The sequence below is a fragment of the Lithobates pipiens genome, unplaced genomic scaffold (assembly GCF_037356315.1).
Source record: "Lithobates pipiens isolate NorthernLeopardFrog02 unplaced genomic scaffold, aLitPip1_a1.2 Scaffold_10, whole genome shotgun sequence".
Lineage (NCBI taxonomy): Eukaryota > Metazoa > Chordata > Amphibia > Anura > Ranidae > Lithobates > Lithobates pipiens.
In genome coordinates, this window is record NW_027507686.1 from 225,209,119 (window position 1) to 225,233,819 (window position 24,701).

At 43.3% G+C, this 24,701-nt stretch overlaps 1 protein-coding gene across 1 annotated transcript in view; it reads left to right on the forward strand.

Annotated features, from left to right (window-relative positions):
- The window catches only part of TPCN2 (two pore segment channel 2), a 97,979-nt gene extending 80,581 nt beyond the window's left edge, over positions 1-17,398 (forward strand). The window contains exons 20-25 of the mRNA XM_077462111.1: positions 1,031-1,104; positions 1,210-1,303; positions 1,380-1,462; positions 2,085-2,166; positions 6,771-6,862; positions 13,273-17,398. Of these exons, the coding sequence (XP_077318237.1) occupies positions 1,031-1,104; positions 1,210-1,303; positions 1,380-1,462; positions 2,085-2,166; positions 6,771-6,862; positions 13,273-13,351 (504 nt within the window). The 3' untranslated portion in view covers positions 13,352-17,398. The remainder of the gene's footprint in view (positions 1-1,030; positions 1,105-1,209; positions 1,304-1,379; positions 1,463-2,084; positions 2,167-6,770; positions 6,863-13,272) is intronic.
- The last annotated feature ends 7,303 nt before the right edge of the window (positions 17,399-24,701 follow it).

Here is a 24,701-nt window from a genome sequence, read left to right on the forward strand (position 1 = left end):
TGGAGCAGGGGGGAAAAAACGTCAGGCTAATTGTACACAAGTGGATTATAATAAAAATAAAATGCTCAAAGTCCTTTTAAAACATTTTGGATTGGTGGATCAAGCCTGCACCAATACATGGATTGAAATTTGACTGGTCCTGCTAAACCCACCGAATTTCAGTCCGGCCGGCTTTAGTACTTGCTGAATGACTCTAATTTCGGATTCAACTTATCGGAAATTTCAAATGGTGAACTGGATTGGTGGATTTAAAAAAAAAAACTGAAAAAATCAAGTTGGGTTTATGAAAGCTGAATATTAAAGGGGTTCTGCACTCATAATAAAACATTTGCCCATTCTGTTGCCTCTAGTTCATATATTTCATAATGCCACCTGTTTTTTTTTTTTTTTTTTTTTTTTTTTTTGGATTCACCTACCTTTTGTAATCTGTAGTAATTTATTTTAAACCCCTGCGGCGATGGGCGGTCTCTTGCGGGGATCGGCGTCATTTCCTGCTGAAGCCCGCACTGTCTCCTGCGATCTCGTTGAAGTAATCCCAGGAGACATTGCGGCTAATGCACCCGACATCTCGCGAGATTTCGGGTGCTACAGCCGACATCTCGCGTGATTTCGGTTATTACAGCCGAGATCTCGTGAGATGTCGGGTGCATTAGCCGCAATGTCTCCTGGGATTACTTCAACGAGATCCCAGGAGACAGTGCGGGCTTCAGCAGGAAATTACGCTGATCCCCGCAAGAGACCGCCCATCGCCGCAGGGGTTTAAAATAAACTACTACAGATTACAAAAGGTAGGTGAATCCAAAAAAAAAAAACAGGTGGCATTATGAAATATATGAACTAGAGGCAACAGAATGGGCAAATGTTTTATTATGAGTGCAGAACCCCTTTAAGTCTGCTGTAATTTCCCTTGCTTTGTCTAAGCTTGATGCTTTAGTTGGGGCATCAAGAGAAAACACAAATCGGACGTGCTCTGCCAATTGCCTTATCCTTATCCTTATTACACTTTTTGACTCTCTGTGTTTGTATTTAGGTGGTATACTATGTTTTTGCGATCATTGGTATTGACCTGTTTAGAGGTGTCCTGCCGAATCCAAGGAACACAAGGTAAATTGTGGTTCCAAAAATAATCGTTTGGGCTTAAAATATTTTAATACATTTACCTTCTTGGATAAAAACTTAAACTCCTATTTTCTTGTGTAATTTCTTTAGTTCTCCAGCTAATGAGAACTCCACCAACGAGACCTCACAATGCGGGACCTTTGAGCAACTCGAGTATTGGCCGAATAATTTTGATGATTTCGCTGTAAGTCCTGCAAGCAGCTCCTCTTCTGTAGCAGTGATTGTTTCACTTTGTTTATCATCTTTACTTTGTGTTTCAGGCTGCTCTTGTGACGCTGTGGAATGTGATGGTGGTGAATAACTGGCAGGTGTTCTTGGATGCCTTTTCCAGATATACAAATCCGTAAGTAGCCACAGACAGGAAGTTGCTTCATAATAAAGCCAAAATTGGATTATGCTTGCACTAAAGCAGCGATGGCGAACCTTTTTGAGCCCGGGTGCCCAAACGGCAACACAAAACTAATTATTTCAAAGTGCCAACACAGAATTAAACCTACCAGAGGCTTCGTACAGAGGAATGCGACTGATCATCCCTCTGAATGAGCCCTAAGGGACCAAAATCATACGATTCTGCCAGATTCGCTCAGAATGCAGGGTCCAGGGGTGCATTACACTCAGCATTCAGGGTTCAGCGGTGCGTTGCGCTCATAATGCAGGATTCAGGAATGCGTTGCACTCAGAATGCACTGTGCAATATACATTGACCTACCTGACACATACTTCCTGCATTACTTACACCCCCATCCCCCCCCACACACAGTACAATGTAGATCGGAGGATCCATTATCTTCCATACCTTTCCATGGCCTCAAGATTGTTTCCTTCAGAAACTTGAAAATGAGGATCGTCCTTCATCTGTCATTGAGAATTTTAGTGACTGGAACATCTGTATACAATGCAAATACAAACTTTCTTTATTCTTCATTTAGTGGTCAACTATGTGTTGTGTATTGTTTTATTTTCAGATGGTCAAAGTTGTACTTTGTGGCATGGTGGCTGGTGTCTTCTGTCATTTGGATTAACCTCTTTGTCGCTCTGATTTTAGAGGTAAGTTGTTATTTGTACTTATGTTTGTGGTACTTCTAAGACTCCATGCACACTAAATCTCAAAAAATCTTTTTCTGGACGCCAGATTGCTGGCAGAAAACGCTGGTTGAAAAACGTGCTTTTAAAGCGGGAGTCCGCGTTTTTTTTTTGTTTTTTTTTTTATTATTTTTTTTTTTTTACTACAAATACTGCAGCTGCTGACTTTTAAAATAGTGACACTTACCTGTCCAGCGAGCCCGCGATGTCGGCACCCGAAGCCGATCTCTCGATCGTCTCTCGGGTGCTGCCGCCGCCATCTTGGGTATGGGAATCAGGAAGTGGAGCCTTTCGGCTTCATTTCCCGGTTCCCTACTGCGCATGCGCGAGTCGCGCTGCGCAATAAGGAAGGACCCGCTGCCTCTGGGATCTGTGTGTTTCCCAGCAGGCAGCGGGGCACTTTCGGAAAGGGGCGTAATCTATGCCCCTTTCCGCAGAGGGCTATCCCAGAAGTGGGTGCAGATACCTGTACTGTACAGGTACCTGCACCCCCCTCCCCCCTGAAAGGTGCCAATTGTGGCGCCAGAGGGGGGGAGGATTCCAATGAGCGGAAGGTCCACTTTAGGGTGGACCTCCGCTTTAACAGTGTTTTGTACTAGCGTTTATGAGCGTTTATTAGCATTGGCGTTTGTGTATTTTTATTGAAAATGCCCATAAGAGGACACTCCAAAAATCCCACAGTGCATTCCAAACTCCCACAATGCATTGAAAAAAATAGGATGCTGAGCACTAATTAACGCGGGTTTATGAGCGTTTATTGGCGTTTGGCGTTTTTTGGCGGTGAAAAACTGCACTTTGAACGCGAATTTCTGGCATTTAGAAAAAAGCCCATAAACTCCACTGCTCATTAAAGCTGAAAAAAGTCCATGTGTGCATGGACACACAGGCTAACATAGAATGGAGTTTATGGACTTTAAAAAAAAAAAAAAAGCCCAAACTGCAGTTTGAGCTCCAGTGTGCATGGAGCCTAAAGCTTAAATCTGGCATTTCTTGAAAGGTAAAAAAATGAAAATGACCTCTTGCCTGAAAGTGCAGCGTAACAAACGGGAACCGGATATCTTTTTTTTTTTTTTTTTTTTTTTTTTTTTTCGATTTCAAATGATTGCATCTGATTCGTTGTTGTTAAAAGATAGGTGCGCCTTTAGCAACATGTTACACCAAAAAGTTAGGGTGCATCATGTTGCTAAGCACCAGCCCCCTCGCCAACCCTGCCCCCCCTGACCAGGTTCCTCTCCTCTACAGCCATTGGCACATTTAACATCATTGTGGCTTTGCCTGCACAGGACATTCGTTCTCTGCGATCTGTAAATAAATAAGCTTGTAGTTCTCAATGGTCTATGGTCTATCAGTGCTTTTGTAGTTCATTGACACTTCCTTCAGCTAACTAAAAGCCGGTACAGAGGTGTGTGTGTGTGTGTGTGTGTGTGTGTGTGTGTGTGTGTGTGTGTGTGTGTAATATATATAATTAGACCACTTTAATAGGTACACCTTGCTAGTACTCTCTTTTGCCTTGAGAACGGCCTTCATTCTTCCTGGTATAGATTCAACAAGGTGTTGGAATCATTCCTCAAAGATTTTGGTCCATAATGACATAACATTACGCAGTTCCTGTAGATTTGTGGGCTTCACATCCATGATGCGAATTACCGTTCCACCACATCCCAAAGGTGCTCTATTGGATGAGATCTGGTGACTGGAGGCCATTGGAGTACAGTGACCTCATTGTTATGTTCAAATCATCTCACCACTGGTTTCTTGATCTTTGTGACATGGTGCATTATCCTGCTGGGAGGAGCCATCAGAAGATGGGGACACTGTAGTCATAAAGGGATGGACATGGTCAGCAGCAATACTCAGGGCGTTTAAACAGTGCTCAGTTGGTAACAAGGGGCCCAAAGTGTGCCAAGAAAATACACACCATTACACCACCACCAGCCTGACCTATTGATAGAAGGCAGGATGGATCCATGCTTTCATGTTGTTTACGCCAAATTCTGACCCCACCATCTGAATGTTGCAGCTAAAACCGAGACTCATCAGACCAGGCAACATTCTTCCAATCTTCTATTGTCCAATTTTGGTGATCCTGTGCTAATTGTAGCCTCAGTTTCCTACTCTTAGCCGACAGGAGTGGCACCCTGTGTGGTCTTCTGCTGCTGTAGCCCATTTGCTTCAAGGTTCCATGTGTTGTGCGTTCAGAGATTCTGTATTCTGCATACCTTGGGTGTAACAAGTAGTTATTTGAGTTACTGTTGTCTTTCTATCTTCTCAAACCAGTGTGCCCATTCTCCTCTGACATCAACAAGGCATTTTCTTCCGCACAACTGCCGCTCACTGGATATTTTTCTCTTTTTTCTGACCATTTTCTGTAAACCTGAGAGATGGTTGTGCGAGAGAATCCCAGTAGATTAGCAGTTTTTGAATTAATCGGGCAGCCCTTCTGGCACCAACAACCATGCCACGTTCAAAGTCACTTTTATCCCCTTTCTTCTCCATTGTGATGCTTGGTTTGAACTTCAAGTCGTCTTCACCATATCTAGTTGCCTAAATGCATTGAGTTGCTGCCATGTGATTGGCTGATGAGCAATTTGTGTTACCAAGCAATCTGAACAGGTGTACCTAATATAGTGGCCAGTGAATGTACAGTTTTGGGGGTGTGCCTATGTCAGTAGGAACGGACTTTCCAGCAGCTGTGTCTGCTAGAATTGTACAAGCCTGGTGATGTCACAGGTAGTAATAAAAGCTTCCTATAGGAGAAATTCACAAAAAAAAAAAAAAAAAATTGCTGGGATGCTCCTAAGAGAAATGCTCGGGGTATACAGTGCATCCAGGAAGTATTTACAGCGCTTCACTTTCTCCACATTTCATTATGTTACAACCTTATTCCAAAATTGGATTAAATTCATTATTTTCCTAAAAATTCTACAAAACATACCCCATAATGACAACGTGACTGAAGTTTGAAATCTTTGCAGATTTATTAAAAAAATTAAAAATAAAAATTCCATGTACATAGTTCACAGCTTTTACGCAATACTTTGTTAAAGCACCTTTGGCACCAATTGCAGCCTCAAGTCTTTTTGAGTATGATACTACAAGCTTGGTACACCTATATATTCTATTTTATGCAGTTTCTCCCATTCTTCTTTGTAGGACCCCTCAAGCTCCATCAGGTTGGATGAGGAGCGTCGGTGCACAGCCATTTTCAGATCTCTCCTGAGATGTTCAATCGAGTTCAAGTCTGGGCTCTGGCTGGGCCACTCAAGGACATTCACAGAGTTGTCCCATAGCCACTCCTTTGTTATCTTGGCTGTGTACTTAGGGTCGTTGTCCTGTTGGAAGATAAACCTTTGCCCCAGTTTGAGGCCCAGAGCGCTCTGGAGTAGGTTTTCATCAAGGATGTCTCTGTGCATTGCTACATTCATCTTTCCCTTGATCCTGACTAGTCTCCCAGTACCTGCAGCTGAAAAACATCCCCACAGCATGATGCCTCCACCATTCTTCACTGTAGGGGATGGTATTGGTCAGGTGATGAGCGGTGCCTGGTTTCTTCCAGACATGACGCTTGTCATTCAGCCCAAAGAGCTCAATCTTTTTCATCAAACCAGACAGTTTTGTTTCTGATGGTCTGAGAGCCCTTCAGGTGCCTTTTGGTAAACTCCAGGTGGGCTGTCATTTTGATTGTAATGAGGAGTAGCTTCTGTCTGGTCACTCTACCATACAGGCCTGATTGGTGGAATGCTGCAGAGATGGTGGTTCTTCTGGAAGGTTCTCCTCTCTCCACAGAGAAACGCTGGAGCTCCATCAGGTTCTTGGTCATCTCCCTGCCCTTCTCCCTGATCGCTCAGTTTGGCCAGGTGGCACACTCTAGGAAGAGTCCTGGTGGTTCCAAACTTCTTCCATTTACGGATGATGGAGGCCGTTGTTCTCATTGACACCTTCAATGCTGCAGACATTTTTCTGTACCCTTCCCTAGATCTGTGCCTCCATACAGTCCTGTTTCGGGGGTCTACAGACGATTCCTTGGATTTCATGGCTTGGTTTGTGCTCTGACATGCACTGTTAACTGTGGGACCTTCTATACACAGGAGTGTGCCTTTCCAAATCATGTCCAATTAACTTAACTGGACTCCAATCAAGTTGTAGAAACATCTCAAGGATGATCAGTGGAAACGGGATGTACCTGAGCTCAACATTGCGTGTCATGGCAAAGGCTGTGAATACTTATGTACATGAGATTCTTTTTTTATTATTATTATTTTTAATAGATTTCAAACAAACTTCTTTCACCTTGTCATTTATGGGGTATTGTTTGTAGAATTTTGAGGAAAATAATGAATTTAATCCTCTTTCGATTGAGGCTGTAACAAAATGTGGAAAAAGTGAAGTGCTGTGAATACTTTCCGGATGCCCTGTATTTGGGTAATGCCAATGAGTTTTTATAGCTCTACAGTTGAATTTCTTTGCATTTTTCAACCATAACACTTCTTATACAGGTATATAGGATATATATATATATATATATATATATATACACTCAAATTTTTTTTTTTTTTTTTTTTTTTTAGAACTTTATCCACAAATGGGATCGCAGTTACAGGCACTCACTTTCTGCAGCCCAACAAGTAGAGTACCACATGACAGTCCAGCTCATGTTCAGGTAAGATGGGTACCAGTTCTGTCATTTCCTGTCTGATGCTGTAAAGCAAGGCTGTGAGATAATTTGTTTTACAAATCATGTGGAATACTGTTTGCTGTATTATGCCCATACAGGCTTATGACATATCTTCAAAGTGATGCAGCAGCCTCATAACTGTGATCACTTTCACGCAGCCGGCTGCCCTCCTCCCGTGGTTCCCAGGCCGTCCCGTGCTTACTGACACCCGGGAACATATCCGCCGGCAGGGGAGAGAGACTCTGCAGTGAGGCTGAGGAAGATCCATGCCTCGATCTCACATGCAAACAGACTGGAAGTGATGTCTCTTCCGGTTTCATACGCACCATTTCCTGGCCAGTACAGCCAGGGGACACTTCTAACCAAGCAGATCTGTGCTTTGTTAGATGGTGTGAAGAGCTGGGGAGACATTGAGGTCCATTAGAGCCCTAATGTCTCCAAAAAGAGTACCTGTCTCCTTCCCAGTGCTATCACATAGGGATTTATTAAACCCTTGTGATAGCAATCTTGTAAAAATAAAGGAAAAAAGTTGAATAAAAAAAAAAAAATTGCCAAAACCCCCCGTTGCCCTGCACACCGGCGCAAACGCAAGCCCTGAGTGCATGCAAGTATGTAAACCGCAGTCACACCACACATGTGACCTATCGCAACGAATGTCAGACTGAGGACAAGAATTCTAGCAAAAGAGTTACTAGTTAACTCTAAATGATGAGCTGTGACAGCTTCTAATCTAAAGCATCACCTATGCTGATTTTTGGGCACCATATTTTTTGGCAATATCGCGGGCACCCTCAATTTTAAAACTTGGAATGTTAGGTATCTATTTACTTGATGCAACATTGTCTTTTATATTTTAACCGCTTCCGGACCGCCCGCCGTCATTATACAGTGGCTTTTTGAAGTGGAATATCATTGTTATGGCAGCAGCTAGCTGCCATAACCCCAGTATCCACTTCTTTAGTGGGCGGTCCGCTTTCAGATAAAAGTGGTCTCAGCAGCGGATTTGCTTTGAGATCACTTTTATCGGTGGTTGGAGAGGCCCCTCCCCCCCTTAGCAGCTTACTAGAGTCGCTGGCTGAGGTGATTGGATACTGTCCCCTCTGTGGTATGGAATGGATCTGAGTGAGGGGAAGAAGATTCCCTCCCTACTCCATACCATTGCAGAGCGGAAGCGACAGCAAAATGTCACTTCCGCCCATAGCTCTTAAAGGCCCATTTTTTTTAATTGGTTGTTAGTTTGTTGCATTTTAGTGTAAATATAAGATCTGAGGTCTTTTTGAACCCAGATCTCATATTTAAGAGGTCCTGTCATGCTTTTTTCCTATTACAAGGGAGGTTTACACTCCCTGTAATAGGAATAAAAGTGACACAATCTTATTTAAAAAAAAAAAGTAAAATAAGAGAAGACAATAAATTAAATATTTTTTAATGCGCCCTTCCCGCCGAGCTCGCGCGCAGAAGCGAACACATACATGAGTAGCGTCTTCATTAGAAAACTGTTAAAACCACAGGTGAGGTATCGCCGCAATTGGTAGAGCGAGAGCAATAATTCTAGCCCTAGACCTCCTCTGTAACTCAAAACATGCAACCTGTAGAATTTTTTGAACGTTTTTTAAGGGTAAAAGTTTGTCGCCATTCCATGAGCGGGCGTAATTTTGAAGCGTGATATGTTGGGTGTCAATTTACTGGGCGTAACATCATCTTTCACAATATAAAAAGAAATTGGGCTAACTTTACTGTTGTCTTATTTTTTTTATTCAAAAAGTATATTTTTTTCCAAAAAAAAGTGCGCTTGTAAGACTGCTGGGCAAATACGGTGTGAAAGAAAGTATTGCAATGACTGTCATTTTATTCTCTAGGGTGTTATATTTTTTTTTTCTTGTAATGTTTGGGGGTTCTAAGTAATTTTCTAACAAAAAAAATGATTTTAACTTGGGCCAGGTCCTTAAGTGGTTAAACAAAAATGGATATTATATGGTGTGGTTTTGCACTAGAACTCATTTTATATTTGTTTCTGGAACATTTGCATTTAATGAACAGTTGTGAAAATATCACGTGAAACAACAACTATCGCCTTTTTATTCTACAGGGCCACTGCTTTCAAAAAATATATAATGTTCTGGGGGTTTATGTAATTTTATTGCCAAAAATTTTGATTTTTACATGTATGCGTCAAAAAAAAAAAAAATTGCTCTGGAGTGGAAGTGGTTAAAAAAACAAAAATAGTTTTATTTTTTTTAGTCTTTTAAAAAAAATTCAGCAAACGATTAGTGAGGAAACAGTCGTGCAGAGGCTATTGAGAATCTGAAAATATAAAACCATCTCTCATTTCTTTTGCACAGTGTAGTATTAGCTTTAAAATAAAGTGGAAATCCTGCTGCTTCAGATTGTACATCACCCACAGGGGAAGCATGATGGCCTAAATACAGTGCTTTTTCTCTCAGCGTACTTTAGGGGTGCAGGAGAACTAGCGTATAGGCATTTCTACTATGAGGTTGGACATAAGTTAAGGTCCTTCAAAGCAAACGTTGTGCAAAGACTAAGTTGGTTTTCTTAAAGCGGAGGTCCACCCTAAAATGGACCTCCGCTCATCTGATCCCTCCCCCCCTCCGGCGCCACAATCGGCACCTTTCAGGGGGGAGGGGGGTGCAGTTACCTGGATAATCCAGGTAACTGCACCCACTTCCGGGCTAGCTGCCTGCGGAACGAGCGTAGGTTACGCCCCCGTTCCGCAAGCGCCCGCCCCCTTCAGGAAGTGCCCCGCTGCCTGCTGGGAAACACACAGCTCCCAGAGGCAGCGGGGACCGTCCGGATTGCGCCGCGCGGCTCGCGCATGCGCAGTAGGGAACCGGGAAATGAAGCCGAAAGGCTCCATTTCCTGATTCCCATACCCAAGATGGCGGCGGGACCCGGCCGCCGAGCGAGCGATCGGCTTCGGGTGCCGACATCGCGGGCGCGCTGGACAGGTAAGTGTCACTATTTAAAAGTCAGCAGCTGCAGTATTTGTAGCTGCTGGCTTTTAAAAAAAAAAAAAAAAAACGCGGAGTCCCGGTGGACTCCCGCTTTAAATAAATTTAAAAAAAAAACAGCTATCTGTGTGGAAGCAGTGGTCTCTCTGCAGGTGTCTGCCCGGCCCCTGCTAGCTCAAAGTTGGATCTCTTCAATCAGCAAAGCTCATATACACCTTGCTGATTCGAGAGCTCCAGCTCTGACTCTGAAGGGAGTATGTCGAAACTCTGCACAGAGACCACTGCTTCCACAAAAAACGGCAGGAGTCCTTCTCTACAGCAGGAGAGAGGACTTTCAGAAAGTTCTGCTTTAATCACTTACCTACTGGACACTTAAACCCCCTTCCTGCCCAGGCCAATTTTCAACTTTCAGCACTGTCACACTTTGACAATTGCGTGGTCATGCAACACCCATATGACATTTTATCATTTAGTTCACACAAATAGAGCTTTTTTTTGGTGGTATTTAATCACTACTAGGTTTTTCTATTTTTTGCTAAAGAAATAAAAAAGATAAAAAATTTTAAGAAAAAACATATATAATTTTTTTTTTTTTGTAGTTTTGTTATAAAATTTTGCAAACAGGTAATTTTTTCTCCTTCACTGGTGAGACTGCAGTGATAGGCACTTATGAGGCGACACTGAGGCAGGGACCGATGTCCCTGTAACAGAAGCCGGTTACCGGCTTTCTGCCTCTCTCCTCACACTGATCTTGAGGGGGGAAAAAAAGCAGATAACCGGCTTGTTTACTTCTGTGATCAGCTGATCATGTGGTAAAGGGCCTGCTGTGATTGGCCCTTTACCCTGCTCTGTCTTCAGCCGAGTCGGAAGGAGTCGGCAGTCACAGAGCGTTCCGCTCATGCGACATCACGGTAGGACATCTACTGATGCCCTCCTGGCACTGGTGACTGGTGTTATTTTGCTAAAGCGTGGGTGGAAAGGGGTTAAAGGAGAAGTATGGCCAAAGCTCCTGTTGGTCAATCTTCTCCTGTGGGTCAGAGGAGTGAACTTGGCTCTGCACTCCTGGCACGCAGATTCATCTGACAGCAGACTGATGTCTAGGCTCTGCAGATCTCCCGTCAACAATGTCCGGATCTGGCCAGAATTCTGACCAGCAGTTGCCTTAGCCTCTCATCGTACCACTGAGAGCTTGAGCCACTCTGGCCCCCACTACAGCCCGGCGCTTCAGTTCTCATTGTAGAGCCAGCAGGGGGCAGACAAGATTTTTTTTTTTTTTTTTTTTTTTTTTTTGGGGGGGGGGGGGGGGGGAGTTTTTCCTTCCTGTCCCAGAGAGGCATCTGAAAGTAGGAAGATATTTATTCAAGACAAGGTTTGCTAATTCATTAGATTTCCCTTCTCATATACAGTGCCTTGCGAAAGTATTCGGCCCCCTTGAACTTTTCAACCTTTTGCCACATTTCAGGCTTCAAACATAAAGATATAAAATTTTTATTTTTTGTGAAGAATCACCAACAAGTGGGACACAATTGTGAAGTGGAACGAAATCTATTGGATTTTTGAAACTTTTTTAACTAATAAAAAAATGAAAAGTGGGGCGTGCAAAATTATTCGGCCCCCTTGCGTTAATACTTTGTAGAGCCACCTTTTGGTGCGATTACAGCTGCAAGTCGCTTGGGGTATGTCTCTATCAGTTTTGCACATCGAGAGACTGAAATTCTTGCCCATTCTTCCTTGCAAAACAGCTTGAGCTCAGTGAGGTTGGATGGAGAGCGTTTGTGAACAGCAGTTTTCAGCTCTTTCCACAGATTCTCGATTGGATTCAGGTCTGGACTTTGACTTGGCCATTCTAACACCTGGATACGTTTATTTTTGAACCATTCCTTTGTAGATTTTGCTGTATGTTTGGGATCATTGTCTTGTTGGAAGATAAATCTCCGTCCCAGTTTCAGGTCTTTTGCAGACTCCAACAGGTTTTCATCCAGAATGGTCCTGTATTTGGCTGCATCCATCTTCCCCCTCAATTTTAACCATCTTCCCTGTCCCTGCTGAAGAAAAGCAGGCCCAAACCATGATGCTGCCACCACCATGTTTGACAGTGGGGATGGTGTGTTGAGGGTGATGAGCTGTGTTGCTTTTACGCCAAACATATCGTTTTGCATTGTGGGCAAAAAGTTAGATTTTGGTTTCATCTGACCAGAGCACCTTCTTCCACATGTTTGGTGTGTCTCCCAGGTGGCTTGTGGCAAACTTTAGACGAGACTTTTTATGGATATCTTTGAAAAAAGGCTTTCTTCTTGCCACTCTTCCATAAAGGCCAGATTTGTGCAGTGTACGACTGATTGTTGTCCTATGGACAGACTCTCCCACCTCAGCTGTAGTTCTCTGCAGTTCATCCAGAGTGATCATGGGCCTCTTGGCTGCATCTTTGATCAGTCTTCTCCTTGTCTGAGCTGAAAGTTTAGAGGGACGGCCAGGTCTTGGTAGATTTGCAGTGGTCTGATACTCCTTCCATTTCAAAATGATCGCTTGCACAGTGCTCCTTGGGATGTTTAAAGCTTGGGAAATCTTTTTGTATCCAAATCAGGCTTTAAACTTCTCCACAACAGTATTACGGACCTGCCTGGTGTGTTCCTTGGTCTTCATGATGCTCTCTGCGCTTTCAACAGAACCCTGAGACTATCACAGAGCAGGTGCATTTATACAGAGACTTGATTACACACAGGTGGATTCTATTTATCACCATCAGTCATTTAGGACAACATTGGATCATTCAGAGATCCTCGCTGAACTTCTGGAGTGAGTTTGCTGCACTGAAAGTAAAGGGGCCGAATAATTTTGCACGCACCACTTTTCAGTTTTTTATTTGCTAAAAAAAGTTTAAATTATCCAATAGATTTCGTTCCACTTCACAATTGTGTCCCACTGGTTGGTGATTCTTCACAAAAAATTAAAATTTTATATCTTTGTTTGAAGCCTGAAATGTGGCAAAAGGTTGAAAAGTTCAAGGGGGCCGAATACTTTCGCAAGGCACTGTACCACTGACAACTCAAATGTTGTATTTCGTACATCACAGGACACAGAGGACATTATTATTATTATTATTATTATTCAGGATTTGTATAGCCAGCAATTTTTATATTCATTATTATACTGCCACCTTCAGGTAACTGGACACAGGCCCAAATATATATAAATTTAATTTTGGTACCGTGTTGCATGACCGTGCAATTGCCAGTTAAATTAGCTCAATGTTGAATAGCAAAGAAATTGATCTGGTTATGAAAGGAGTAGAACCTTTCCAGTGATTAAACCTGTCAGAGGGTCTAACCTTTCCAAATTTAATCCAAAACTGAAGAAAAGCCAAAAATGTTTTCTTTGCAATGCTTTTACTTATTATAAATATGTATATTCTGTGTGAATTGACAGGGAAGACTTGGAAGAACCAACAGATGAAGAACTCATGGACAGGTTACATCATCACCCTCACCTTCATCTATCCAGATGACCTCCATTGTGTACAGATAAGAGGGACCAGAACTGGAGATGAGGAGTTCCAGTCTAAGCTGCCATACCAAGAAAACCACTTGCTGCTTTTATTGATGTGGAAGTGATGTGATCATAGAAGTGGTTACACCTACAATGTGCTCTCCGGTATAATGACTAAAGACTCCCCAGTACACACTAGTGCCTTATTCTGCCCCCCCCCCCCCCCCCCACGGACCATTCTTATGGACCTTTCTCATTCCTGGGGGGTGCTTTACTGCAGACAAGACTTTGATTTTACCCCAGGAGCGATGAGGCACCTTCATTTTTCCTCTTAAGTATTTTATGTTTTCAGTTCATTGTTTCTTTTAACTCAATGTCTCAGGGGAACTGGCATACAGGTCACCCGTGTACAGCAGGTATAGCCATTTGACAGGTCAGTCCTCCAACCAAAACCCAGTTAAGATAAGTCAGCAGTTGGCCATGTCCACCAGATGACTCCTATATCTCTGAGCTTTGGTACTATCATTTCCTGCTGTTCCAGTACCTTTTTCATTAGTGTTCTCGACCCCATACAGTAGTTTCCATAAACTAAATCCATTAACAATCCTGCAAGGATAGTGGGACCCTCTTGAACCTGATGCAACAGATGTGGAAACCACTGACCTTTTAACATGGCTACTTAGAGATAAAGCTACCATATTGGTTCAAGTTGGTATATGTGCTTTAGGGGATGTGGGTGCCATCTCTCATTTATGTCCATTATCTCCTGATCTATTAGCATCATATAAAAAAAATGTCTATTTAAAGCTAAATGCCAGGATTCTTGAAAAAGCTACACTTCCTCTTACTCCCCCCTTGCCGTCCTCATGTCCAGTGTAGGGCCACTGGTCCTGTATTGTACTGGATGATGCCAGCATTTGACCTCCAGCTGTAGCACCTTATAGAAGAGGCTTTGGGGGACTAATCACACAAAATGGTGCCTTAAATCTTCAAATGACAAGCACCGCTCTAGGTGGACTCGCCATACATTGGCCCCCTCCACTGTGCGATTAGGTGGTGGTCCTATCCGTGATTGTCATAATCTGAGCATCCAGAGAACAAAGGTTGACCGCACTTCAATGGCCAGGGAAATCCAAACTTTATTGTATAAAATCCATGTCACAAAGACATCAGTTTCCAGATGCAGGATGACAGCAGTTGTTAGTGCGTTTCATACAGAATGAAACGCGTTAACATTTGCTGTCAACCTTTGTTCTTTGGATTTACAAATGGTGCCTGCCAGGATGAGGAAAAAGGTAGGTATTTCACCTTATCCCTTTACTCCTAGACGGGCAAGGGTACATTTTTTTTTTTTTTTTTTTTTTAGGAATCCAGGTTCAGCTATAACTACAGAATGTGCACAGGTTCCAGGATTTGCCCCTGGACACGGATTTTAAGTGAATTCAGATTTATCCAATATTTATTTAAAAAAAAAAAAAAAAAAACATTTGGATGAACTCCATTTACAAATATTCATGTTTTATGTAGACCTCTACAGATTTAATACAGGGATCGTCATTCAAACAATATTCCTTAGTTCCAAACACGTTTTAATGCCATTAATCAGCTCATTGAGTATATTTTTCAGCAATATTTAAAGGGAATTTCCACTTCAAAGAGTTTGTATTTCAGAGTTTATTTTTTATTGCCTTTTGGATATTTTTTTTTTTCTTTTTCTTTACATAGTTTCCTTAAAATATATGTATTAAATTGTATTTTATGGTGGGCATAGGGGAAGGGGTCATGTGCAAAGTTTAGTAGCCAACCTATTTTGTTTCCTACTTCTGACTCCAAGGAATGAACACCTGATTGGTTGCTGTGGGTTACAGAATTATTCACATTGTCACTGTTCTCTGTTGTGCCTTATTAATTGACAATATTCTGAAACCAAGCCAATAGGAGATGCCTTAAAGGGAACCCATCATGCGAAAAGCTGCTGTCCCGTGCATCCTTCTGAAAATGCTAATTGCTTGGCCGATTTTGGCTCTAGTCTTTGTCGCTGATCCCAGGACAAGCATGCAGCACGTAAAGGTGGCATTAAGTAATAAATCTTGATCTAAATACTGATCTGCATGTTTACACAGTCTGTGACCCCAAGGATTGAGGACAGGATGACGGTCCAGTAATTGGCATGCAATCGGCAATGCCAGCCTCCATGCATGTCATTACAAGCTTCTCTTTAAGCCCAACTACAAGAATTAGAAAAAAAAAAAATCTACCCTTGCATGGGTAAATGCTTGTTCTATCTAGTGTCTGACGCTGCTATCTTCTCTCTGAAGATCCAGTTTGTGAGCGGCCCTTCAGCATCACGTACAGCGTAGGGCCTTTAACCCTTTGTTGTACATGGTGGTGTCCAGCAGCGCTTTACAGAAGAGGCTGCAGAGGACCGGTCGCACCGCTGGAGTGCGGAATAAGGTAACTATTTTCTTATTCCAGAACCCCTAGATATAACAAGCACTTAACCCATGCAGTGCAGGGGGCACCATGGTGCAGGTAGATCTTTTATCATTTCGTAATTTGGGCTTTAAAGAGACCCTGTCACTTCTCCTTTTCAAGGACAGCACGTTCTAATCACTGATCCACGCTTCTTCCCCACTGCAGTCCAGCCTTAGTAAGCTATTACTGCTTACCTGGGCAGATGATGTCGATGCCCCTCCCCATACGTACCTGTGTTCAGGCCTGGCGATTGACTGCTCAGGCCCCTAGCACTGGCACACTGGGGTCATATGCTCCTCAATACGTGGAAGCATGGAAGGTAGAGATCTCTGGAGTGGGAAGGAGTAAGGAGCAAAGGATAAGTAAATGCGCCTTGCTGGATCAGGGATAAAAGAGAAGTGCTGTCATTTTGCCCTGAATTAGCAGGTGACGGTGTCTCTTTTTAACTCCTTAATGCCGGCACCTCCCAGCCCTTTTAAGAGATTTTTGATCATGCGAGCGCCGTTATTGGCTTTCTCAGCAGTCACATGATTGGAAAGCTCCCGCTCGCAAGTAGAGATCGTTGGCTTTCCGTTAGCTGTCGGTAGCTGTGCCGGGAGCACGTAGGGCGCAGCACAGCTCTGTTTACATGCTGGTAGGCCTATATGTTTACCGCTAAAGTAGAACTATAGATAAAACTTTTTTTTTTTTTTTTTTCATTTTGAATAAAGTAAGGGAGGTTTAACCCCTGTAAGGTTTATTTTTGGCATTTTTTAGATTCACCTTCACTTCCTGTCCCATAACCAAAACAGGAAGTGAGAGGAAATCCCCGCTAATTAGGGGAATCCCTTGGGGACCCCCAGGTCACCAGAACTAGTGCCCTCATTGGAAGATCCCTATTACTTTTTCTGAGGACAACCCAAAATTTGGGATTTTCTTTTACGTATAAATAAAAATGGTAAACCAGACAAATGGGGAGGAGGGTGAATCTAATTGGTGAATTTGAATCCCTCTCAGCTCTATCCAAAACTAAAAAAAAAAAATGTTGCCTCAAGTTATATTTTAAGTGGACGATGTGCCATGTGGATTAAATTGTCACATTTTTTGGTGTCATCACTGGACTGCCCTGAAACTAGCATAACTAGAAATGCACTGCCGCTATAAAGAAGTCATCTGTCCATCTATGATGGGGAAAACTGGGTTCTTATTGGTCATTCCACATTAATGCAAAAAAAAAAAAAAGTAACATTCCACCACCCAATCATTTTTTAGAATCCAGTTATGGGTGGACTCTCTTCAGTATGAATTCTATTTTATTGCCTTTTAGACTTGGCCATCATGCATTTTGTCATTTAACAAGCCATGTTTTTGTAGCACTTTAAACCATTTTTTCTTACCTTTTTAAATTTGTGAGAAGCACTTTTTACACAATGAGGTTGTTTTGCGGAAGTCATAGTTCTTATCCAGGGATGAATGTTGTATTTTTGAATTGTTTATAAATGGAATAGTTTTGGACCAATACATTGCAGAAGGAATTAAAAGAATCATTATTTGCACTTTTTACTTTTAACCAAAAGGATAAATAAAACATTTCAAAGTTTTACTGGGATACTGACTATATTTTGATTTCACACATTGCAGTTTATCTTTGGTAATTTTTATATGCTCACACGGTGTATGCTGACACTGATCTGCAGCTTAATCTTAAAACAATTGCAAAGGCTTATTGTTTCCTAAAATAAGCACATTATACTTGCCTGCTCTGTTCAATAGTATTGCACAGAGCAGCCCCATATGTCCTCTTCTAGGGTCTCCCACTGGCACTCCCAACTCCTCCACTTCTGTGTGTGCCCCCTTAGCAAGCCGCTTGCTATGGGGGCACTCCTGTGGGCTTGCTTCCGTACCAGGCAGTGTGCATCCATAGACACACACAGCCCAGCTTGTCCACACCCCCTGCACACCCTCAGGATTTGATTGACCGTGGCAAGAGCTAACGGCTTCCTCTGTGTCCTGTGAGGAGAGCAACACAGACCAGTGCTGCTGCACACGAGCACGGGGCTGGATTGAGGTACGTCGTATAGGTATATAGGGAGGTTGGAGGGCCGATACTACTACTGAGACATTTTTTAAGTTTATGCAGGGAATGCATTATGGTAAAAAAAAGTCTTGCCTTTAGAACCACTGTAACGCTTGCTCTCCTACTCTAGCCTTGAACCCAAGTGCAATCCTTTCCTTCCTAACCCTTTATCTTAATTAGAATACACTCAATATACATCAGCGATGTTATGTATAGAGTGTTAGGGCTACCATCCATGGATGAAAATTCAGCAGGGACTGGCTGAATTGTGATCCATGTATATGGAGGCTGGTTGTACACAAGTCTCTCAACTTACAAGCGCAGACTTGGCAGCCAAACAAGCTGCTGATCAGGCCTGTGCATGTAATTCACACTGGAAAAAATACCATTGTAGGTCCAGTTCACTCATGTTTTTTTTTTCTTGGACTCCCAAAACGCATTGGATAATTTTTGGATTGTACCCCTGACTTTTTTTAATGAAATAAAGTTGTATCTGGACCTCTTAGCAGTGGTGTGGCACTTCAATTTTCATTCTCGTTGCATTGCATGCTAATGCTGAAGAAGGCTCCTAAATAAATGCAGTCCAGGTCCTATGGGAAAATGATGCCTAGCCTGAAGATTTTAGACATTAAAGTTAAACACACAGGAATTATTATTATTTTTTCAATTCCCCTTTAAATGCCTGTTGCTAGGGGGGTCCCTCGTAGTCTGCCTCCTTCAGTGCCTGGGCTGGTGACATCACTTCCCCTCGGTGCAGGAAGGGCTCAGCTCTGCCCCCTCCCTCCTGTCAGTCATCTGGGACACGTGATGGCTCCCAGATGGCTGCGCGGCCAATCACGGTGCACAGTGCCGCTCACGCATGGGCAGTGGGTGCCCGGCTGTGAAGCCAGGTGCCCACAGTTGCAATCCCGGCGCCGCCAAGAGGAGGGGGGCACGAGCAGGGCTTCGTCTCCCCCCCCCCCCCACATCGCTGGACCTTGGAGCAGGTAAGTGTCCGATTATTAAAAGTCAGCAGCTGCAGTATTTGTAGCTGCTGACTTAAAATTATTTTTTTTTTAAGGGGAACTCTTCTTTAAGCCCTGGTTCACATTGGTACGTTTTTGACATGTCAAATCGGCTGCAATTGCTGGCAATAACACTGTCCTAATCGGTGCGATGCTGCATTTGTGGCACCGCACTTATTTCAAAAAGTAGTCTCTGTAGTACTTTTTGAGATTTTTTTCAGGCTGCGGTTTACATTGACAACCTGCACAGATGTCTCTGAAATCGTGACTGACATGCGGGTGTTGAACTCGCGCGGCTTCATTCCCGCAGCTCAGTGTGAACCTGGGCTAAAAAAAAAGTTATACAAACACTGTGGCGTAGAGACTAACAAAGAAACCACTGCATACGGCAGAGGTCCCAAAAATTCTGACACTCATGGAAGTGTCCGATTTGAAAGAGCCTTATCCTCTTATCTTTTCAGAGAACACATTTTATAGTTTGATTGTTTTTTGCAAGACAAACTGCACAATTTCATATTTCTTAATCACAGGACACAGAGGGCTTCAAATTCATCACTACTTAGGATATGCTGCCACCTTCAGTTAAAAGGCCAGAAACCCCTCAGGTCCGCTAAGCCCTCAGTCTTTGGCTAGTGTACTTGGGGTATGGATGTGCCTGAGATGTCTCTCTGAAGATTTCCTTCTGCAGGCTTTAGGTCCCATATTTCCTGGCCTGTTTCTAACACCCAAGATGGGGAAACGGAAGAATTCTGCTACGGCCTGCAACCCAAAAGAATTTGAAAAAAAACAAGTGTTGCGTTAAGTTAAAAACAATACAACAGCAGTGAACTGGAATTGTTAATATGTGGAACATATAGACATGTAAAATACGAGCAAAAATATTCATATGTGAAAAAATTACAAATCAGTAAAAATGGTAAAATATAGAATTCAAATGGAAATGCATCAAATGAATAAACTTCCTAAGAAGTGTGTCCATCGAATAGATGACTTGTAGTTCTTCTATAGAGAGGATGATGGTGCAACAAGATGAAGCAAGCTGTGGGCCTGTAAGGACGGGGAGGTCTTTTGTTACAAAGATATAGATGGGTACTCTTGCTGGAAAAGGTGGAGATGCTTGCCAGCGGCAGTGGGTCAATCAGGCTCAAATAGGCCGAATGCCTCGAGATTGAGAGTTGTACTGACTCAAGTAAGGCTGGGACCCAGAATATGGCCACTCTGTGATGGGTTAGGTCCACTCTTCATCTGTATGGATATAACCGAAAGGCCAAAATTCTGATAACTCTCCAGGTACCAAGGGTTTGCCACCCAATGGGAGAGCGTCTGGCGACCGGTGGTAGCAAAGGCTCAGTCAAACAAACATCCGCTGCCACTTATTCAGCTTCAGCTATTACACCACTCCAACCTTCCAAGATGAGGCAGGTTGGGGTGGTGTAATAGCTGAATTAGTGCCATGGGATGTTTGTTTGACTGAGCCTTTACCTACCAGTGTCAACAGCTTCCTTCTTGTATTGGTTTAGCGCAGGTATTTCCCCAATTTTTTTCTTGTAACCAAAAGAATTACCCGGCCCCCACGCACAAGAGTAGGGACAGCCTATAATGATGCCAGTCAGGTTTCAATGCATCCGGTGCCCTTGCTGGCAGAGTGCTCTACAGGTTCAGGACAGCGAGTCCCTGTGGGACACACCCATTGTGGGGGGTGGATATTGGGCTTTCTGGCCCTGCTGAAATAGACCAGTGAGTGCCTTTGATATGATAGATTATGGGGCAGTGCTCCCTGTGTGGGAGGGCATTTTTCCTTGTGGAGCGACATGTGGCACAGCACAAAAGGGACAGGCCAGCTCATGGTCCATTTTACCATTTTTCGAACATGGAAGCAAATGCGTTCAGAGCTCCTGGTATCCCTACACAACAACGGACAGTTTGGCAATCCAGCGACATACTGTTTCAGCTCTGCACAGCTGCAGCAGCCTCTGGTTTTTAAGACACAAGGCACCGCAAGTATTTGGACACGGGTCTTGAGGTGACTTGACGTGTTCAGGCATAGTCTGACACTTCTCAGCTGGGTGACAACATCGGTATAGGAATGATTGGATGGCTGCACACTCAATACTTGGGGGGGAAAAAAAAAGACTTTATTGTAGAAAAATGTCCATAGCAACAACCACAACTGATCAGGCAGGGGAGGGAAAAAAGGCAGGTAGGCGCATTTCACATGGAAGTTTGTGCTTTTGCAATACCACAGAAATCGGTTGTTGTTTTTATGGGCATTGTTCTTCAATAAAGCCGTTTTTTTTGCAAGTATTGAGCGTGCAGCCATCCAATCATTCAGATGCCTAAGAGGCTGCAGCAGTGGCAGGGCGTGCACCTCAATTGCTGTGTAGGCTGAGCATTATGGCCAGCAAACATCACCTGTCAGCAGCAGTTTCTTATTGGAAGAAAAGAATGGCTGCACACCACAGGAACATTCCAACGATTTTATTCCAAAAAATGGCAATAAACAGCCAACAAAGACAGAGTGTCCGAACCCAGGAGGTGATGTGTGCGTTTCACACTGACCTCAGTGCTTCTTCAAACCTTCCTTGGTTTGGCGTCTTCCTTGTTTGAATCGAAAGCAGTTTCTTATTGTAGAGACTTGGGTGGCCACATCCTTCTGGGTTTCACAAGCCCATTAGCCTTCAGCAAGTCATAGCTTCCCTCCGGCAGAGAGGTGGGGGAGAAGGATGATGGGGTGCAGGGACTGTAAGTACCATCCCGAGCCCCCAAATTCTCAGGTTCCAGAGGCAAATCCTCTTCACAGTGAAGGGAATCACACGGGTTGGGGTTCGGTGCTTTTATTGGCCCTCATGACCGGCTGGACCCAGGAAATCAGATGACTGGGTCTGCAGCATGCTGTCCAAACACTACAAACTGTCATTTTGACATCCATCCGCCTCTCCACCTCAGCCAATCAAAAGAAGCTTTGTACTCAGAATACAAAGCTGCCTATGAATGGCCGAGCAGTGCTCGGCCCAGCTGTATTTTGTTCCGGACGTGGAAGAGGGAGTTCCAATCTCACTGCTAAAACACAGCGCTATATACTGTATGTAGTGGAGGCTACACTCTTTTTTTTTTTTTTTGACGGTGGGCACACCTGTCAACCAGCTTGGCCCAGATAAACTAATTAAAGTGACAGGAAAGGTGGGAATCGGCTTAAAGGGTGTTCTTAGAAAGACCATTGTCCCGAGGGATCATTGCACCAGTATTAGAGGAGGAGAGGTCTCGCATCTTCTATTCTTCCTGTTCATTAGGTTTTTTCTTTGTTTTTGTTTTTTAAACTGCAAATACAAAGCTGTTGAGACCTAATACATATAAGTATGGAATTGCAGGCCAACTGGACAAAAATGATCGTCTTCCAAACAGTTCAAGATATTACAGTGTGTTAATAAGAGAACCATATATGATCTTGAGGCTCTTACATGTTTTCAGTATAAGACCTCTTACACTGAGGTAGTTTTCAGGCATTTTAGTGCTAGAAATAGCACCTGTAAAATGCCTCAAAACTGCCTCTCATTCTCTGTAATGGGTACTTTCACACCCGGGCAGTGCTCTTGCGGGACGTTCGGAAAAGTCCTGCAAGCAACATCTTTGGTGAGTGCTGTATACAGCGCTCCCAAAACACCCCTACCCATTGCAATGAATGGGCAGCTCTTCCGAAGCACCGCAACACAGGAGTTTTTAACCCCTTCTTTGGGGTTAAAAGCACCTCATTAGTGGACAAAAAGTGCAATCTAAACAGCAGTAAATCACCGCTTTTTAAATTGTGCCAGAGAGAGAGAGGGAATGCAGTGTGATGGGTTCCGCAGGGAGGATCTATCACATGGAAGTAGCCATAACATTTATTGGTATAGGGGCAAAATCCACCACTTCCAGGTGGGTACTTCAGCTGTCGCATGATATCTGGTGAGAACGGCCAATTGGGCAGAATGATAATACTTCTGCAAATATTGGACCCACAAATCATCCTGAAACCTACTGACTGAGGGTATGTTCGGTTACTCTTGGTCTTTGGCAATGCCAAATATACTTTAGGAGCTGTTGCTGAAGTTCCCATAGGAACTTCAGAAACAGATGCAGGATTTTCTGCAAATATGTCATCTTAATTGCCACTATACCGCCAAGAGAGTGGATAGTTCTTTTAGGCAGTTATCACATGGTTTTGAGTTTACTGTGAACAGATGTATAGTTAGTAGTATAAAGGGAGTGATAAGAGGGAGTAGGATAGATCCTTAAGTAGGAGAGGCATGTAGATTCCCAGTGATAAGGAAAATAATTTTGCAATATACCTACCTGTTTCCGTGATAGGAAACAGTTTAATATTTGGGACTTGGAATGATTAATATAAAGGGTGGAGATTTTACTAAATTGGTTAATTAAAGCAATCAAGTTGAGAAGCATGATAATGGGTTTAGTAACAAACAACACAATATTGTCTGCAAACAGACTCAACATGTAAGGACATCCTGCTTTACTGAGACCTGATCTCCTGATGGTTTCTGATGAGTTGCACTAAAAGCATTATGGCAAGGGCAAAGTCATGGCTTCTATTCCAACCTGTTCATGGCTCCTAAGCCAAATAGTGAATTCTGGCCTATTCTGGACCTTGAGGCTCTCAACAAGTTACTGAAAGTTTGGAAATATGGATATCAAGGATGCCAACCTACACATTACAATTTTTTCTGATCCCACCAGCAGTTTGGAGAAAGGTTTGGTTGAGTGTAGAAGCTTCAAAAGTTGGCCTTGGTTCCGACTCAACATCTGGAGGACTTGGGTTTAATCCTAAGCATGACATAGGTACTGCTTCTGCAGGAGAAATGCATGTCTCTTTAATCCCAGGTGGAGTCCCTGAGGTCATTGGAAAGTCCCTTGTTGCGGGCCTGTTGGGGTACATACTAGCTGCCTTTGAATCGATCCCCTATGCTGTGCTTTACTCCAGAGCTCTTCAGCTCATTATCCTGTTGGTATGGGACAAGCATCCTTGGATCTGCCTCCCAAGACTAGGAAAGCTTTGGAATAGTGGATATCCACACGGATTCTGGAATCCTTGCAGTGAATTGGAAAATTGTCACAATGGATGCCAGCCTGTTGAACTGGGGAGCTGTGCTAGAGAATATATAATTTCAGGGAATGTAATCGTAAGAGAACCAGAATTTGTCGATCCAACACCCTGGAACTTCAGGTGCTTTAGCTAGCTCTCAAAAACTGGTCGGTCTACTTTTTGGGTCTTCTCATCAGGGTGCAGTTGGATAATGCCATGGCTGTGGCATACATCAAGGAAGGACAGGAAGTTGGGCTGTTCAGGACTTTACGTTCCTGTCCTCTGCGTATACATTTCCAGTGTGGAAAATTGGCAGGTGGACTTTCTCAGTCATTGGCTGCTGAATTTGGGAAAACAGGCCCTTGACCACCTAGATGGTTGTCTGGGGGGGGGGGGGGGAGACACCAGATATGAATCTCTTGGCATCCAGATTCAACAACAAACTAGACAGGTGTGTGTCCTAAACCAGGGATCCTCAGATGTTTAAATGGATGCCCTGTGAACTACTTGGGATCTGTTTCCTTAATCTGTACCTTCTCTCAACTGCAACTTCTTCCTTGCCTGTTGTGCGTAGGATATAGGTGGAGAATATTGCAGTGATTCTTATCACACCTACTTAGCCAAGAAGAACGCAGTATGCAGACATCATAAATCTCTTGGCAAACAAGTCAGATCAGCCAGATTACTATCACAGGATCCGATCCCTAATTCTGCTTTACAGACCCTGGTTTTGATGGTATGGCTGTAGAAGCCCAAA